We start from the raw sequence: 19,577 nt of genomic DNA, 5'->3' as shown, positions 1-19,577 counted from the left end.
CCCTGCATCGGCAGGTGGACTCCCAACCACTGCGCCACCAGGGAAGCCCAACCAATATTTATTGAACATGTTTGTCCCAGGACTATTTTGTATTCTGGATATACAAAAATCATCAAGGCATTTAAAGTCCCTGCTATCCTGGGGCTCAAATTTGTAAGTGTACATCGTAGGTGTTCAAAAAAGTATTAGTGAAATAAATGAATTATCCAGTGATGAGTAACAAGAGAAAAGAAAAAGAATTGTCAGCCACAAAAGAGAGGAAGGTTACATTTACAGAAGTGTTGGCAAAAAGGACCGAGAGAGTTAAAATTAGCTGTCTAAGGAGGCATTCCAGAACCAAATCTAGGTTGAGTGTCAGATAGGGCCCAAGATGAGAATAAACTGGCTTAACTGGAATAGGAAAATCTAGAAATAGAAAGCTAAACAATATCCCAAAAAACTTGTAGTGTTCTTGAATATCTTGCTTTTTATCACAGCTCTGCTATGTGTACATATGTCATTTAAGAGCACTGGCAAATAAGATGATGACAGTGGCTCTGAGGGGTACCTCCTCCTTCTCCAAGCTTCTCCCTCAAAAGATGGGGACCTGCTCATCTCTCTCTGCATCCCAGTCCCCCTCTTTTAGTCTTACTTCTTCAAACATTTACACTTCTGCTTCTCCACTTTCGTGTGTCTTCTCAATTTTTTCTCTTTAAAAATTAAAAAAAAATTTCCTGAGTGCTAAGGGTGATATTCTAAAGAGATGACTCTTTGGGGGCCCCCAGATAGCTTCAGGAGTGGGGCTGGTTGCTTTGACTAGAAGCTTGGAACTTTCAGACCCACCTCCCAACCTCGGGGTAAAGGAAGGGGGTGGAGATTGAGTTTGTCATCAATGGCCATTGATTTTACCAACCATGCCTACAGGATTAAACCTCCATTAAAGCCCCTAACCACAGGATTCAGGAAGCTTGCAAGTTGGCAAAAACATCCATGTGCCAGGAGGGTGGCCCACCCAACTCTACAGGGACAGAGGCTCCTGTGCTCAGGACCTTTCTGGACCTCACCCTACATGTCACTACATCTGACCATTTGTATCCTTTATAATAAACTATAATAGTAACTGGGGGGTTGTGGGAACCCCCAGCTTTGCAGTCAAGACAGAGAGAAGTGAGGGTAACCTGGGAACCTGATACGTGCCACTGACATGTGAAGTGAGGTCAGTCTTATGCAACAGCCCTTAAACCTGTGCGGTCTAACCCTGACAGTGTCAGAACTGTAGGACACCTCGTTGGTGTCAGCGTTGGAGAAGCTGTGTTGGAAAAGACACCGTGTATTTTGGTGTCAGGAGGGGAAAAACCCTTCAGGCCCCTACCAAACTTGACACCAACACTTGTAATTACACTTTTAATAAACTTCATGTTGAAATCATATTAGTTTGTGACTAGAAGATGACCTGCATTCCTCACAGTCATTCCCCCCATCACACCGCAGACTCTACCAGTTGCTTCAAGGGCAAGAAGGCTTCCGGATCCTCATCAAAATTTACCTCTCTCTCTCTCTCATACTTTTATTTCTTTATAATGTATCTTTTTTTTTTTTTTTTTTTTCCGGTACGCGGGCCTCTCACTGTCGTGGCCTCTCCCGTTGCGGAGCACAGGCTCTGGACGCGCAGGCTCAGCGGCCATGGCTCACGGGCCCAGCCGCTCCGCGGCATGTGGGATCTTCCCGGACCGGGGCACGAACCCGTGTCCCCTGCATCGGCAGGCGGACTCCCAACCACTGCACCGCCAGGGAAGCCCGATAATGTATCTTTAATCGTGGCACTTTCACAATCTGCTTTGTGTTAGAGTAGGCAAGGGATGCACAAAGAACAACAACAAATTGTGGTAGAGGTACAGGGTATAGGGACATTGTACAAAATACCTGACCGGTACTCCTCAAAACTGTCAAGGTCATCAAAACAAGTACATTCTGAGAAACTGTTACAGCCAAGAGGAGCCTAAGGAGATATGAAAACTAAATGTAATGTGATGAGATCCGGGAACAAAAAAAAGATATTAGGTTAAAACTAAGGAAATATGAATAAATTATAGAAAAACAAACAAAAACCTATTATGGTAAGTTACATGGATAGAACATATAAACAAAGAAAACATGCTATCCTTGAACAATCTAGAAACTTCTTAACAGATTAATTCACATACAAATCATTAGAAGTGTGGCCAATAAAAAGCCACTATTTGTCTACACTTCAGTTGCTCTACAATTTATTTTATATATTTAAATGAAATAAAGCAGCATGTCTTTAAAAGACATGCGGTAGTAGTTAAAAGGATTACCCTATCTTTACTCCTAAATTAGTAAAATATAAGTGTGTGTGCAAGAGCAATTAATAGTATCATGAAATAGCACTTCTTAGATTATCTTGTAAATATCTGATTTTTGTATATTCATATGTAACATGTAATTATAAATGTATATATACTAAATGGAAATTTTTATGTATGCCATTACTTCTAGTTCTATTTTCAAAAGAAAGGCAAGATTTACAAAAAAATTTATATTTCACAGAACCTAAAAGATATAATTATTTTACATACCATGAAGAAAGACAAAAATGCTGTCAACTATAATTGTAAGATGCTGTTGATTGCAAGAAGTATCCCAATTTCACCGGTATTAAAATGTGTATCTTTAGAATCAATGAAATACAGTAGTTTTTCTCATGGTAGAAACATTTTTAATTATACATTGTGCTAATTTAATTGGTGAGTATAATTTACAGTACTGAATATTTGTACAGTGCAGGAGAAAACCCTTCATTCTCTAGTTTTTTTAGAAAAGCAACTTAGGCATTTTATGTACTATAGGCTAAGTATCTTATAAACACAATTAGGAGACAAAGACTCCCCCAAATACTAAAGTAAATCAGCAAATGGCCCCCAAAAGCTGATTAACAGAAAATGGAAATACTATTCTCTATATATTGTCCAACTATAACAGTAATTTTAAAAAATACAACCATACTTTGGGAGTCAGCTTTGTGTTGTGATTATTACATTGAAACAGCTTAAAATATGTTCGTTTGGATTAGATCACATTGATTATCAAGACTCCTATTGAATTCATCTTTTAAGTTACATTTTTAAAGCCAAAAAGGGGGAAAAAATCTGGGTTCTCTGTCATCTTAAATTAACACACCAAGACTATGTGTATAACCTCAGACATTTCTCATTAAGAAAAAAGAGTATCTTTATAACTTTATTCTGTTATATGACTTAAAAAAAATGCTTCAGTGGATGAGGAAAACTGTTTTCCTTAAGTTTACTTTGCCTTTTTTTAGGTTCAAAGGTAATTATGTTTTCTTGGTAATAAGTTCCAGACGAACAACATATTCTGAAATATAGTAAAGAACTGGGTAACATTTTTGTTGGTTTTAGAAGAAATTAGATGTGATTTGGTCGTAAGTTCAGCTATTAAGGTTCCTCTTGAGAACAAAAGCACTTTGGGTAGTTACTTCATAGGTTAATGAGGCTGAGTCCTACAGTCAATTTTTCTCTTCTAATTTAAGAAAAAAAAGTTAAATGTTCCAAAACCTCACTGATTCCTTTAATATCTGTAGAGTAACTCTAATCTATCATGTCCCCCAGTGATTTAATTAGTTACAGTGGTATTAGCTAATCATCTCATTACCGAGTCACTATGAACATACAAAAACCCAAAGGTCTATGTCTGAAGTTCTAGGGATAGTCATAAATTACACCTAAAGTTCTATAAAGGAACTACACTAAATATTTTCATATCCATCTTTAGGTTGACCCAAAACTGTGAAAGACAGTATGTATGCCTTACACATGTCATCACACATCTATAGCACCTTTTGTTTCTCACTTTCCAAATTATACTAAACAAGTATGTTCTTGACATGAGTCTGCAACCCAGGCAGGCTTGGTTCTTGGGGCAACCTAGACCAGGAGGAAGAGTGAAGAGCTAGGAACAAGGATAAGCACCCCCCCACCCGCCCAGGGATTTCCATGTAGAAAGGATGTCGGCCACCCCAATAACCTGTGGAGGCATGGCTGGATCTACCCTCTAGCCCCGGGCCTGACCTTCTGATCAGAAGATGATTTCAAAGATGCCCTCGTGATGACTGCATCTGTCTGTTGCATGGAGCTTCACTGAAGGACTTCCTGAGCCTGATGGATTTACAATGATACTCAGGTGCCTGGGGAATAGCCCTGGTGGAAGCATTCTCTGGAATTGCACACACCCAGCTAACAGTGGTTTTAAGGAAGGTTTTGGCTGACAGCCTCATGGATTCCTGCAGTCTGGATGCCCGCGGGGGAACGGAGGACCGCAGCTTCCTGCAAGGGCTGCAACCTCTGTCCCTGTCTCAGACAGGAGTGTTCGGCTGGTCTCTGCCAGCTCCCTTTGGGAACTCCTTCTCAAACGGGTATCATGCTTCACAGGATTGGTGTTGAGGATCACAAAATAGACTTTGCTTTGGGGAACGCCCAGCGTCAGGCCTGGCACATAGCAGACATCCAGCACATGAACTGGGCGCACCCCGTCCTCCAGGAGAGAATTTCACTACGGGACTTCCCAACCTGTGTCGAACAGGCAGGCCTGTGTTGGACTCCAGGACTGCAGTCCGGCCCTGGGAGGCACGGCCTGGAGGGAGCCCCTACCCTTGGCCACTAGGCCACCACTGTCCGGAGCTGAGAGGAGCAGCTTCTACTCCCTTCTTGGCCCCTAGCGACTATGTGACCTTAAGCAGATCAACTCCCTTCTCTGGGTCATTGGTAGGGAAACCGCCTAATTTCTCTTCTAAGCTGGGACACATGAGAGTAAAAAGGGCTCTGCAACACTTACTCTGAACCACCAGCGTAAATCAGGATGCTGCTGGGCAAGCCAGGCCCAGTGACCCCTGGACTCATCTGTTAGATGGGGGACCGCACTGATGGTGCTGCGTTCTGGCTGGGCCCGTCTGCTCCTCCGGTTTCCCCTGTGTTTGCACCGGCAGTTTGCATTTCTGCCTTTAGCATAAGAGCGCATCACCTCACAAGGATGCCTTCAGCTGCCTGGAAGAACCCATTTCTCTTTGAGCCCCGTTATCCCAGACTACAGCTAAAGCAGGCCCCACCTGTCCTTGTCTGTTTTTCTGTTTAGTGATGGGCCCCTGTGATGACTGACAGCACACACTGTAGTCTTAAGGGCCTGAGGGACTCAGCACCGCCCTCTTACCTGTGGCAGCGACCGCAGCCAGCATTCCCAGTGACGAGGCAGTGCCCTAGACCTCAACAAGGGTGCCCAGGCCTCCCGGAGGTCTGCACAGAGTCACCATGAGAGAAGGACTGTGATTCATTCTCCAGCCTAAGCCTGGAAGCCAGGGATTCTCAGTGAACAGCCATAGGGTTGCTTAATAGCTGGTGTTTATGAACACCTGGAGTGTGCCCGTTTAACCTGCCACCCTTTTACACGTGAAGAAACTTGAGGTTCAGAGAGGTCCGGAAAGCTGTCAAGGTTATCTAGGGAGAAAGCAGAGAAGCTGGTGTTTGTACTCCAATCCATTACCCTTCCACAACCCCACTCCTTCTTCTGAGCCAGAGTTTCACAAAATGTGCCAATGAGATATACAAGGTAATTTGGGGTTACAGACTGTCAAGTTATAAAAAAAAAAAAAAGTTTTATATTGACTTTAACTTGGACTAGAAAGAGACCGCAGTCAGCACACAAGACCTGTGATTTTGCTTAGGGTGGAGATAAAGTATATGTTTAAATAAGACCAGGTGAACTTTGTGAAAATACTAGTAAGTAGACAGCCCTCCTGAAGGAGGGCTGCATTTGTAGTGCAGGTCCTGGCTCTGATTTGTAATACGTTGGGGGGCTTTGGCCACATCACTGGAGGCAGAGTGTCTCTGAGATCATGACCTAACTGTCTCCTGCTTCATGTCAACTGTGCCACTGAGTCCACCACGAGCTTCCTTAAATGCAGAAAATTCATGATGAAGGGACCACGGAGCTCAGTCTGAAGCTAGATTGAAAACAAAGAGTCCCAGAACAAGAGCACCATTATAATCCTCTAATTCTACTTGAATTGACTGTGCCTACTATCTGGGCCCTGCCGACTCTGTTATATTTACTGAGCATTCAAGGTTCTCCAGTCAACCCCTATATTACTCTCTGAAATTAAATTATGAAATAGTAAATATTCCCACTACACAAGTTTTTTTAAAGTATGCTCTCAGTTGCCAAACACTTCCCATTTGGTCTGAGTTCTGTGTCTTTCAAATCCTCTAAAAAATAGGCACTTTTATAAATGGAAAATTTATTAATTTCCATTTATAAATTTATTTAAAAATAGATGTGTGGATACTTTCTTTAAGGTGCACAAAGTCAAATGAGAGCACATTATTTTCTGTGCTGCTCAAACTAGGGTACGTACAAGGAGCATGGGGTTAACCAAGATAACACAATGCATCTTCCTAGAGGATATAATTAATATAACAATACCTGGAAAAGGAAAAAGATTTTTGTATTACAGTTAATTATGGAATTAGAATGCACAGTTTATATCGGCCTTTATGATAAAACAGGATTAAACCATTTCAATGTCATGACTGAAAGAAGTTTGAGAAGTTTTTGTTAGCAGAAAGCTCTGTGAAAAATGCAAAGCAGTATTCAAATGTCATTACCATTTCCAGGCTTCAGAATCCCTTTGCCTCCAAGAAGCCAAATAGTCTCAGGACTTATCTGCACAAAGTTTCATTTCCTCAGGCCTCTCTAGTAAGTGAAATTGTGTAAACTGCGAGAGGTGTGTTAATAATAAGGTATGAATCCTCCCAAAGAAAATATTCTTAAAGGTTTTCCGAAAAGGCCTTTCTCGAACTCAAAGCCTCTGCTTTGTCAAAAGGCAGAATTCTGAGCTTAACAGTCCTCGTGAAGGACTGTCAGAGCTTCTAAAATCTCAGGTCAGTCACAACAAAGCTCCCAGTATATGGCTGGACCTAATTACCGTAACCAGTCTCCTGTGATATTTCTTTTACTCTAATTTTCTCCTGATCCTGTGTTACTTTAGTTTGGTCCTCCTAACTGCTACCTTGTCTGCTTTAAAGGTATTTTATTACTTCAGTAAACGAGGCCAATATCAGTAACAGATTCTGTGAACAAAGCCAACATCTATGTATTTTATTTGCAGGCCTGGAGCAAAGAAACTACAATCCCATTCCCATTTCCTTTTATAATTCAAACTAAGATGTCTTAAACGTGCCGGCATGCCTCACTGTGCCTAGCAGTAGATGGTCGGGAAATGATTTCTGAATTGGATTAACCTTCCAGTTTTCTTTGAAGTAAATTATTGTTATATTTCAGCTGAATCTAGTCACTTGCCTCTCTTTTATCTCACCTCCCTCTAAAGGGTTTTCCCACTGCAGCAACATCAGGGTTCAGTCACACACCGGATCTGTTGAGCACACTTCTGAAACATCATTTCTGCAACTCGGTAACAGGAGCTAACACTCAGAGGACTTTTTCTGAGCCGGGTCCTGTTCTAAGCCTGTATTACTTAAAATCCATATATTAACTCATGTACTCCTCAAAACACTCTCAGAGGCAGGTATTATTCCTGTTTTACAGATGGGTCAAGTAACTTGCCCGTGGTCACACAGCAGCCTATGCTGTCCTATAGGGCCTTTCTCATGTTCAATTTAATGTCAGTTCACGTGGTGGCTCCACAAATGCACTGTGTGCTTATATTCTCCGTATTAGTTCTCAAGAAAAATACGCTATTATGAAAGCAAATGACGTACTTTAAAGCTTTGAAGTGTTACATCGAATAGCTTATTAAAGAGAAAAAACTACTTACATATCTCTACTGATAAAGGATCAAAATGACAGATAACACAGTTTAATCCTTATTCTCTTCTAATAGCAATGATTTGGAAATGAAATCTGTTTTTCTGGAACAATGATGGCATTCTTTCCACAACTCTGAAGGAACTCTCCCTACTGCCAGATGAAATAAAAGTGAAGTGCAAGTCCTTTGCCTGGGGACGTTTTAACCTTATTTCTTCTTACTTCATTATACAGAGACAGCCAATCTGAATTTCTGATTGTCCAAATACTATTGGTATAGAAATGCCGTATTTCAGGCTTCAGAGTATTTTCCTTCAGTTCTCTGCTTTCACAGCGAAATACATGTACTTCAAGTACAATCTCTGCTGAGTTCTAAAATTTTCGGCAGGTGGAAAAAAACCGCGGTAGAAAGGCAAACTTACCCTCCACGTATTTCAGTTTGGAAACTGAAGTTCAGAGAAAGCCATAAAAATTCAATTTAAGAAAGATTTATTGATTGCCTAGAGTGTGCATGGTACTCTATTAGACAATGAAATTCAGGCACAAAACAGACACAGGATCCCTGGCCTCAGGTACCTTATGATGTAAATTAGTATAATACAGATTAGAAACAGACAAGATACATGTCAATGCTCACTTCCTAGGATGCACATTCAAGCACAGTCATTGAAGTAATCCAAAACAGCATCTACTCCTAAATTCATTAATAAAATATATTTGGCCCTGAAATCCACAGCACTGCAAACACGGTAATTAAGTTCCACTGCAGATAAAGTCACAAAGATGCAAACACACTGAAACGCTTACGAGGATTATTAATGACTTTTGCTATTCTGGGTCTTCTGTTTTCTTCTTATTATTGTTCGAAGCCTCCGCAACACCAGTTTATCAGACAGAAGCATGTCATCCTGTTGTTCTAGATAATCCAGTAAATTTTCGGTCCATTCGAGTGCAGCTTTGTGGCTAATATGCTTCTCCGGGTTCAGTTCTGTTTTTCTAGTCTTACTGGAAGGCTTGTGCTCGGCAGGCTTGGCCCGGTCCTCGGCACCTTCACTGTCGGTTAGCACTGGACAGTTTGAGTCATTACTCCGAGAGTCAAACCACTGATCGATATTCTCAAGGTCAACATGTTCACAGTCTTCTGTGTTCTGTAAAACTGTTGCTAAGTTAGCTGCTAAAATGGCTCCTTCATCAATATTCATGCCTGAATTCTCTTCATTGCCAGGGAAAAGTTTTTTCCATGCTTTGGTTATGGTACTTGATTTTACCATGTTCCAAGCTCTCGACACTTCATAAATTGCATCTAACACTGTCAAGTTCTTCCAGAACATTTTGGGGTCAATTCCTTCATCCACGTACTTCTGGAGAAGTCCTGCTCGGTAGTATCTTTTTACTGTGGCTAGAACTCCTTGGCTCATAGGTTGAATGAGACTTGTGACATTTGGTGGTAGATATTTCACAATTATTCTACCATCATCTGAACTCAACAGTTCTTCATTTGGATGGGCTGGGGGAAAATCCAAAAGGAGCACTGCTTTCTCTAGAAGCCCCTTGGATTTCAAATGCTTCTGGACCTGTGGCACAAAGTACTTTTCAAACCACTGTCTGAAAACAGAATGTTCTATCCATGCACTTTTTTGACTGAAATAAGTGACAGGAAGGTTCGAGAGGTCAGCTCCTTTGAATGCACGAGGCTTTTTTGCTTTCCCCACAACACAAAGATTAAGTTTGTGTAAACCTGTGGCATTTGCACAACACATGATAATGATTCTCTCTCTGCTTGACCTATAACCAGAAGTACTCCGCTCAGTTTCAAGAGCTAATGTCCTTGACGGTAGACATTTCCAGAACAATCCAGTTTGATCAGCACCATAAATTTGTTCTGGTTGTAGATTCTCTCGCTCAACGAATTCCTGAAAGTTACCACAAAACTCACTGGCGGCAGTTTCATCTCCTTTCAGTTTTGTTCCTTTACCAGCAGCCTTTGGAATACCGTGGCGCTGCTTAAATCGAGTCAGCCAGCCAGACGATGCATTAAAATCACCTTCCATCCCCAGGGCGTCAAAAAAGAACTTGGCTTGCTTTGCACAAATCGTTCCAGACACTGGAATCCCCTCTGTTTTCTGTTGGTTAAACCACTCTATCATAACTCTATCCAGTTCCTCATATGTTGATGACTTCATAGATTTACGTTTGGATACCCCACTTGTAGGATCTGAACTGTTTGCATAGTTTATTATCCTTTCTTTGTTTTTTTTAATATCACGCACTGTGGATTCACCAATTCCATACACCACAGAAAGTTTTTTGAAAGAGATGCCTTCCTCAAGTTTCTTAATAATGTCAAGCTTGTCCTTAATTGTCAACACCACACGCTTTCGTTTCCCCAACATTGTATCTAGTATTTTAGACGATTACTAGAACAAGATAGGTAACAACTTAGATTTGGACACAATGAGACTAGAAAATGGGGTTTTAAGGTCCCTTTCCTCCCCCCCTAGGACCTAGATGGACAGTGTGCTGGCCAATTTCCAGACAAGGCCTACATGACTCTCTTCGCTTTGCTGTTTTGAAACTTACAAACTTCAAACAACAAGGACTGGCTCCACTTAATCCTACCTTCTGTCTTGCCTCCTCCTCCCTTAGTTTAAGATCTTTTCATGAACTGCGATCTCAGTGGCGATGACAACCAATATTGTACCAGCAAGGTCTCTAAAACAGTCACATTACATACTTGATTCTTGCCATCCTTATGGGCGAAGCTCTATGTTAAAGAAACTAAGACTCTGGTGGGAGTATTTGGGGCACTGTGCTAGGGAACAAAGAGTTGGAAGAAGGGCTTGCAAACCTGATAGGAAAATACAACGGGAAAACTCGCCCCCTGACTGCTGTCCTTGTCAGGCAGTGCGCTGTATGGAATGCTACCTCCCCAGGCAAGGGCTGCTACACGATGTGCAAGTGAGTGGTTATGGAAATCGTAAGCAATCAGGGTAAGGCAAGCTGAACAGAAGGGAGCGGTGCCAATCAGGTGAAAGGGGACAGGCAGGAAACTGTGTACTTTAACATGACACAAACCTCCACCTCATGTGTTTGGCAACTGAAAAGGAAAAAGGTGGACAAGAAGTGGTGTCACATGATTAAAGAAAGCATCAAAAAACTTCATTGGCAGAAATCAGGACTCATGGTAGAGGGTATGGGGTGGGGGAAGGCTCAGTGAAGATGTTACGATAATCCTGGTGAAAGATGATCCTCGATGGGCCAACAGTAGTTCCTGTCGGGGGCTGTATAGGCACTCGGAGCCTCCGAAACCTAAAGGAAGATACCAAAAACATTTTTCTTTCAATATCAGGGTCTGTGGCATTACCCACATCTATCCTGCGACTGTGTTGAGAAAATTAACGCCTCCTAGGAATGTGATGGCTAAATACGACACAGACTGCTTTCAGGCATTATCTAGAGTGTCAGGGAATGGGACCTGCATTGCCTACCTCCTGAAATTAAGCGGTCAGAGAGGAGCCGCGTTAGCGAGGGCCTCTCCCCGCACGGAGAGCTCCGGAACGCCGGACGTCTTTGCTCCGTGGGAGCCCGGATTCCTCCGTGGACGCCAGCGACCAGGATGTCACCGCCGCAGCCAGCCAGCGAGCGGGCGGGCGCTTGGCCCAGGGGACGCCAGTCCGCGGGCCGGGGGCATCGCTCTCCGCCTGCCTTCGCGGCGGCCAAACCAACCTGAGAGCAAATGGAGTCTCCCGAGGGAGGCTGACACCGGCGGCGGCGGCGGCGGCGGCGGCGGCGCGGCGGCGGCGGCGGCAGCAGACAGCAGGCAGCGAGCGTCGCCGCCGGAGCCGGAAGGCGGGGGATTAGGGGGCACGCGCGCGCCCCCGCAGGAACGTTGTGTCGGCGAGGGGGCGGGGCCTCCGCGGGCGAGCGCGCGGCCCGGGGGCGGGGTCTCCGGCGAGCGGGCGGGAGGGGGCGGGCGCAGCCGCCGCGGAGTCTCTGGGCGCCGCGTGGGTTCTACTAAGGGCCCTGCTGCTCCAACCTGCAGACTGCTTCGCCGGCCAGCAGGGAGCGGTACAAGCTCACCTTGTCTCAGCCCTTTTCCCAGTGTCCCGGTTCCGTGGGCAAGGCTTCCTCCGCTCTCAGGTGCAATAAAAATCGCACCTTAGGAGGGCTCGCGAGAAAGCTGCGCATCCTCAGGTGTCCCGAGCGGGATGCGAATGGGGCAGGGCGAGCGCACGTGGAGCGTGTTTACAAATAGCGGCCCCGGCGTCCGCCCCTCCCAGCGCCGACTCCCGGGTATCCCCAGTCCGCCCGCCGCGGCACGACGAGCCGGAGCAAGGACCGCGAGCCAAGGTAGGAGAGAGCGGACGCGGGTCCTGGCCGAAGGCAGGGAGGCTGGCTCCCCTTGGAGACTGGGGGGAGAGGAGAGGACGTGGGGCTTACAGTCTGCAGCACCCATCCGAGCGAGCCCTGGACAGGTGGGGCGCAGCGGAGGGCGGTCAAACTGGATATCAGGTCTCTCCTCCCTGGTGGGTTGCTCGAGGGTGTGAGTCACGCTTTCCGTAGAAGCTGCTCTGTGCAGAGCTGCCTGTGCCCGAGTCTGTGGGAAGCTCCCTCGTGACTTTCCTGCCGCTCCTTCACTGCCTCTGCTTGTAGGTAGTAGTAGTAAGAGAATTGCAGTTTGACAGAGGCTCCCTTGGTTTGTTTGAAACGGAGATACTGTACGTTTCTATCTTGGCATTTTAAATGGAGGGAATGCGGGCACCTGTGTGCTAATTACCCTGCGATGAACCGTGCCTTCTCCGCGTTCCCGGACTCGCTTCCCCGCTGGGCCCTCGGAGCCTTCCCTGGAGAAGGGAGCTCCGCCTTCCTCCTGTAGCACCTGTTTACCGAGGAAACGCTTTTCGTCTTTCCTTTATTACCCTTTCTTTTCTGTATAATTTGAAAAAATGGAGAAGCCTTCAGTTAAGTTTCTCTAATTTCTGAACATAAATGTCTAACCTTTTTCGTTAACATAAAGTAGCGTAGTAATTCCTCATTTATTTGCAAAGGCCACGTTGTTGCTACAATGTTTCAAAAGGGAACTGACCTGAGCATTCTTAATGCAGAAAAGATGTTGATTTTAAGGCTTCTAATTATCTGACTTCCTTGCCCAGACTGCTCAATTGCCTTCCTCAAAATCGTAGCTTTCCCCTGTCTGACGTGTTGGAGAATCTTTGATCTCCTAGATACACTGTGAAGTTCTAGTGGTTTTTGACAAATGTCTGCTTTTCCTGAAGGTAATCTCCGCCCTCCCCCCCCCCAATCAACCACTCAGTCTTGGTTGACTATTTTGGATAAAGTGCAACTTCATGCTAGTTTTGTATCATTTTTTAAAGTTTGCCTCTTTTCTCTGATAGTTGTAACAAGCGTGAAAACAGTTGTATCCGAGGTATGAAACGTTATTCTTTCCTCAGAAGGGAAGAGAACTGACATTTACTGACTGCCAATCAAAAGACACTGGCAGAAGTTGGCAACCTGATTTTCCCCCTACTGGGGTCACTGGTCCCATGATATTTAAATGAAATGAACTCTGCCTCTTACCTCCCTCCTCCACTATCTCTGGGGTTTAATTTTCTTCCAGACACCACTTGGTCCTTTCTGTTTCTGAATCCTCCAGCTTGCTTGTGTCTTACCACTTAGAACTGTTCCCTTTTCATCACCTTGTGTAAGTTCAAATCTGGAACACAGCCCACATTCCTTGATTTCCTCAAAACACCACTTGGTAGGAGGCAGTTGTATTTAGCCAACTTTTAATGAGACTTTACCCAAGGGGGCTTCCCTGGTGGCACAGTGGATGGGAATCTGCCTGCCAATGCAGAGGACACGGGTTCGAGCCCTAGTCCAGGAAGATCCCACATGCCGCGGAGCAGCTAAGCCCGTGTGCTGCAACTACTGAGGCTGCATGCCACAACTACTGAAGCCCGCGCACCTAGAGCTGTGCTCCGCAACAAGAGAAGCCACTGCAATGAGAAGCCCACGCACCGTGGCGAGAAGTAGCCCCCGCTCACCACAAGCAACGAAGATCCAATGCAGCCAAAAATAAATTAAATTAAATCTTAAAAAAAAAGACTTTACCCAAGACAGCTTTACACGAGATCCTTTCCTCTAACAGACTTGTTCCTTTTTGTTGGGGGGGGGGGAGGGGTTGCTAATTGCAGCAGATATACATTAGAGTACAAGGGGGGGATCCTTAATATAGAATGTCTGTCAGTCTTGTTTTATTAAGAGCCTAGCTGGCCACAGGGAACTTCTTATTGCCAATTCTTTTCTTTGGGTCACAGTCTTGCCTCCATCTTGCTTTGCTGTCCTCTCCCTTCTCTCTCCAGCATTTTTCTCAAGGCCCCTTCTCTCTTTCCCTCTCAGCTGCTTGTGAAATCTTAAGATTCTTTTTCCTTTATTACGCAGAGTCATTTCGTATACTGTTCTGTTTTCTAGTTGTCCCTTACCATTCACTGTAGTTTATTCTCTAATCAAAAGACACTTCACTCCTGTGGAGTTCTGCCACCAGTATTTCTTTCCTTCTACATATACACAGTCTCTCTTAATCCTTGTAATAATACTATGAGGCTGATGTTACCTCATTTATGTACAGGGGGAAAAAGGCTAGAAAAGCGTATGAATCTATCAAACATAGGTTGTAGAATGGAGTTTTATCTGGCTTTAAAACAACATTCTCTGCCCACGCTATCACAATCGAAGTATTTAATTTAACTCAAAGACATGAAAAGAAGAAAGTGTATCATGATTACTTTTTTGCAAAATTAAAGTTGCCCTTTATTAAAATGGAACTTTTGACATTAACCTACCAAGAAGGCATTCTAGTTGTGAGAGCCCTTCGAGTCTGCAGCTGTGTTCATCAGACATAGCATTTAATTTATTAAATGGGAGTTTTCTTAAAATTACTCCAAATCACCTGAAAATGGCTCATGTTTCTCACCATTACAAGCTCTAAATTCCTTTTCTGCTGAGATAATATCAGTGCAAGTATACTATGTGCCTCATTTTCAGTGGTATCCTTTATTCATAATAGTTTTGTAGCAGAATAGAAAACCTCTAGGCAGAGTAAATTTTTAATTTTAAAGGAACTGCTTCTTTGCTTTTGGGGTTCCATTTAGTTTATCATTGACCATCATCTACTTGGAGATTTTTGTTTGATACCTGAATTAGCTACTCCAATAGGCTTAGGATGAGGACATGATAACATTATTCCATATGTATTAAACTGATTTAATATCAAATAGTATTTCTCTGTTAATTGAAAATTTTACTGCCAATGGAAAATCAATGGTTTTCACAAAAAAGGTTTACTGTTAACTATTTTATGGGGCATAAAATACAGAGGGGAATTTTCAGCTAAAATATAATTTTGGGGGTGTGTTTTATGGCAAATAAGCTGTGAAACAGCTGTGATCAGTAAAATGAAAGTTTGTACTTTGAAGTCTCTTTCAGCTGTAAAGTTATTTATATTGTAGACAAAAGCTCAAATTATTCACTTTTAATATAAACATTTTTCTTTTAAATGGTTAAAGGTAGGAACACTTTTCCACTTAAATTTCTTGACACAAGTAAGAGATCAGATTACTCATTGGAAAGTCCCATTCCTTTAAAAAAAAAAGTTAACATGATGTGGAAAGATACTGATGACTTACACTCTTGTGTCATAGAATCAGGTAGATGCTCAGCAGGGAACTTTTAAACTTAATTTTGTTTTCCATGTTTCTTTGTTGGCTGGCAGCGTAAGTAAAGAGGAGAGAATGAGTTCCTGGAGGGTAGAAAAGATTTAATAGGGTTGGAAGAAGGAAGATTGCTAGTGGAAATGTTAAAGAAAAGTTAGAAAAACGTGTGGATATAAATTGAAGAAACCTGTGAATTGTTGATTGATGTCAGCAATGTGGGTGGGAAACTTGAGTGAACTTTACATAGTACCCACCTTACCTTTCCAAACCTGCTCAGTTTCCAACTGTTCTCTAGAGGAGCCTGCAGTTCCATCAGATGGGTCAAATCAGGTTAATGAGAGCCTGCGGGGCATTACTCTCCCTGTTCCCCGCACATGCAGCTGCATGGTTTCAGGCTACTCATTCTTCTCCTTTAGCCTAAAAAGTCCTCTCCTTCTGCTGTTAATCTGTACATCTTTCAAGTTCTAGTTTGTCCCCAAAGCTGCATTATTCAAGGTTCCTCAGACTTTATGGGTTTGTATCTCCTGGGGTCCAACATCCAGATTCTGGGGTCCACCCCAGGGATGAAGCCCAGGAATCCTTATTTTCAGCAAGTATCCCAAGTGATTCTAATATGCTAAAGATTGAAACCTTTATACATGGACAATCGTTGTGAATGAGATTCTTCTCTTAAAACATATTCTTTGGGGAGGGTTTTTCTTGTCTCTTCCCCTCCTCCCTTCTTAAATTATATAGATATTTGAAGGAAAATATGAAATCCAGAAAAACGAAAAGGGAAAACAGTCATACCAACTATTCCTCTTAATAGTTTGGTGTGTATCCACGTTCTTTCTTGTATCAGTGTAACTGTTATGTAATGTGTGTGATTTTTATATGCGGATTTCAATAGGAACATGAAGTTATAATATACATAAAATTTTATACATGCTTTTATTAACAACATACGATAAATATTTTAGGTGTTGTTGGTTCCCATCAGCCAGACACCGGCAAGAACACACCCTTGCCCAATTAGGCTTACTACTGCAGCAACGGTGATCCGTACCTTGGAAAACCATGGCCTGGCTCAAAAAGAAGGGTCAGGTGGAGCTTATTATAGGATTTGGATAAGGTGGTTTTTAGAGAAGTTTAAAGAAAGTGAAGGGTCTGTTCTGGGCTGCGTGCTGTCAAAGAGCAGAGGCAGTGTGACTGTTAGGTATCTTAATTTTTATCCAGGAAGCTAGAGGAACAGGCTAGAGTCATCACTGGAGAAGAGGCAGTAGTCACTCCTGCTAACCAGAAGAGGGGGATGCTTGGTCATTTTTGTGATGGCACAGCATTCCGCTTCTTTCCTGGTTAAATTTTCAGTTCAGGCAAGATTAGAGAATGATCTTGTTTTTGTCTTGTTTCACTACAGTCATGGAGAGTCCTCTTCCAATGTCTGAAATTAATTACATTCCTCAGGGTAACACCATGCCTACCTTGTTCAAAGCTTTCAACCCATACTCAAAGGGTCCAGGATCCAAAAAAGTTTAAATAATAATCATTGATAAATTTAAATAATAATCACTAGCTCATTGAGCCTTGAAGGTATCCCTAACGCAACTAGCTGGTCATATTATGATGCAATTCTACCTTATGAGACTCCCTTATGCTTGAAGATGACAATTATTAACACCTGCTGCAATGCTTCTAGATTAAAAACGACCTCATGATAGTGTTTCTGAAACTCAATTTGGATCAACTGTAGAAGTTCTCATCACCCAAAAAGAAATACCATACCATTAGTGGTCATTCCACATTCCCTCCAACACTCTCTCTTTTTCCTCAGCCGGCAACCACTCATCTAGACTTTTCATATAAATGGAATCATACAATATATGTCCATGGTGACTGGCTTCTTTCACTTAACAAAATGTTTGCAAGCTTCATGCTGTTGTAGCATGCGTCATACATTGTTTCCTTTTATTGCTAAATAATTGTTATATGGATATACTATATTTATCCATCTGTTGCTGGTGAATTTCAGGTTCTTTCTTTGTTGCGAAAGAATTCGGAGACGAAGTGATGGGTAAGAATTCGGAGACGAAGTGATGGGTAAGAACCAGATTTATTTAGAGAGAAACATAGTCCACTGACAGAGTATGTGCCATCTCAGAAGGCAAGAAGCAAGAGGCCTCAAAATATGGTGTGGTTAGTTTTTCTGGGCTGGTAAGTTCATAGGCTAATGAGTGGGAGGAGTATTCCAACTATTTTGGGGAAGGGGCGGGGATTTCCAGGACATGGGCCACCTCCCACTTTCTGGCCTTTTATGGTTAGCTTCAGGGTTGTCATGGTGATGGTGGGTGTGTCGTTTAGCATGCTAATATATTACAATGAGCGTATAATAAGGCTCAAGGTCTGTTGGAAGTCAAATCTTCCGCTGTCTTGGACCTAGTTGATTCTCACTAGTTTTCGTCATGTACTATGGCCGTGTCATTCTTTTAAAGGTTGTGCCTTGCCCCCTTCCCTCCTGTTTCACATGTGTCAGTTGATGGACATTTAGGTTGTTTCCACTGTTCGGCTATTATGCGTAATGCTGCTGTGAACATCCATGCACAAGTTTTTGTGTGGACATATGTGTTCATTTCCCTGAGGTATACAGCAGATTGGAATTGCTGGTTCATGTGATAACTGTGTATAACCTCTTGAGGAGCTGCTTTCTAAAGCCCTTTACAGTCTTACAGTGTGTGAGGACCCCGTCTTATCCAGACTGCTGTAACAGAATACCACAGACTGGGTGGCTTATAAACAACAAATGTATTTCTCACGTTCTGGAGGCTGGAAGTCTAGAACCATGGTGCCCTCAGATTCAGTGTGATGGCTGGCTAGGACCCACTTCCTGGTTGATAGATGCCTTCTTGCTGGGTCCCCACATGGTGGAAGGGGTGAGGGATCTCTGTGGGTCTCTTTTATAAGAATCTGTTAATGAAGGCTCCACCCTCATGACCTAAGCACCTCCCCAAGGCCTTGCCACCTCATGCCATCACAACCGGCATTAGGATTTCAACATGAATTTTGGAGGGACGTGAACATTCAGACCACAGCGGCTCCAGGGTCTCTGCATCCTCACCCACACTTGTTATTAGCTGTCTTTTTTTGTTTATAGCATCCCATTGGGTGTGAAGTGGTATCCCATTGTCGTCTGCCTTTCATTTCTCTAACGGCTCATTGGATCATTGCTTGAGGTGCTTATTCACCATTTGCAGATCTTTTTTGGAACTACATCTATTCAGATCCTGAACTCACTTTATAATTAAGCCATAACAGAGGTACAATGTTAAGTGTCAAGTGTTCCAATTGACTGTTCCTCCACTGGCTTTCCTAGAGGGAAGATATAAGCATAAGAACCTTCTGAGGAATAGCTCTGTATTTAGCCCAACTGATGTTGAAAATACTTCTCATGATATACTGTCACTTTACTTAAGGATTCATGTGATAAATTCTGGCTATCTTTAATGTCAGAAGAAAAGATTATGACTTCCAGAAGAAATGTGACTTCCTTTTATCTGACAGAAGAACTAGGTGTGTCCATTTCAGCACTGACTTACACAAATCTATCAGCTTTGGTTGGTGCTCAATTGCTATAGCTAACTCCTTTTGAATTCCTGGTACTTTTCTTTTTCTTATCCATTGGTTGTTTTTTTTTTTTTAGTCTTAATGTTTTAGTGGTAACTCTCTTTTTATATTACAGTTACCTCAACCATTGTTTTAGAAGCATGTAAACAATAAAATTAAGAGACCAGACAGGCAGTATATCTTAGCGATAAACCTTATGAGTTCTAGAAACGCAGTCTCTGATTTGTACATCTGACTGCCACCCACCAGCCCTGGAATCTCCAGCTGGTTTTATAGAATCTTTCACATATCAAAAACGGGAATAAAAATCATACAGATTTTGGTTTTGTTGTAAGGATGAACTGAAATAGAAATTGCTTTGCAAAGTACCACACTCTCCTAGCAAGTAAATACTAGCTGTGATTTTATTATTTCCTACATCTTTTTTTTTTT

At 42.9% G+C, this 19,577-nt stretch overlaps 1 protein-coding gene across 4 annotated transcripts in view; it reads right to left on the bottom strand.

Moving 5' to 3' along the window:
- Positions 1-11,645, bottom strand: part of TIGD2 (tigger transposable element derived 2) — a 41,391-nt gene extending 29,746 nt beyond the window's left edge. For 2 of the 4 annotated variants that reach the window (XR_009519488.1, XR_009519489.1), the window contains exons 1-2: positions 11,322-11,645; positions 5,224-11,142 (exon numbers count right to left, since the gene is read on the bottom strand). Coding sequence is in view for 1 of the 4 variants with exons in the window: in XM_060011981.1 (XP_059867964.1) it covers positions 8,649-10,226 (1,578 nt within the window). In the remaining 3 variants the exon portion in view is untranslated. Of the gene's footprint in view, positions 1-4,025; positions 11,143-11,321 lie in introns of those variants that run through there. The other 2 variants (XM_060011981.1, XR_009519491.1) reach the window with 2 other exon arrangements.
- Positions 11,646-19,577: the final 7,932 nt, after the last annotated feature.

The sequence above is a fragment of the Delphinus delphis genome, chromosome 5 (assembly GCF_949987515.2).
Source record: "Delphinus delphis chromosome 5, mDelDel1.2, whole genome shotgun sequence".
Taxonomy (NCBI): Eukaryota; Metazoa; Chordata; class Mammalia; order Artiodactyla; family Delphinidae; genus Delphinus; species Delphinus delphis.
Note: the sequence above shows the minus strand (reverse complement) of the source record. Positions and strands in the feature narration are given on the sequence as shown.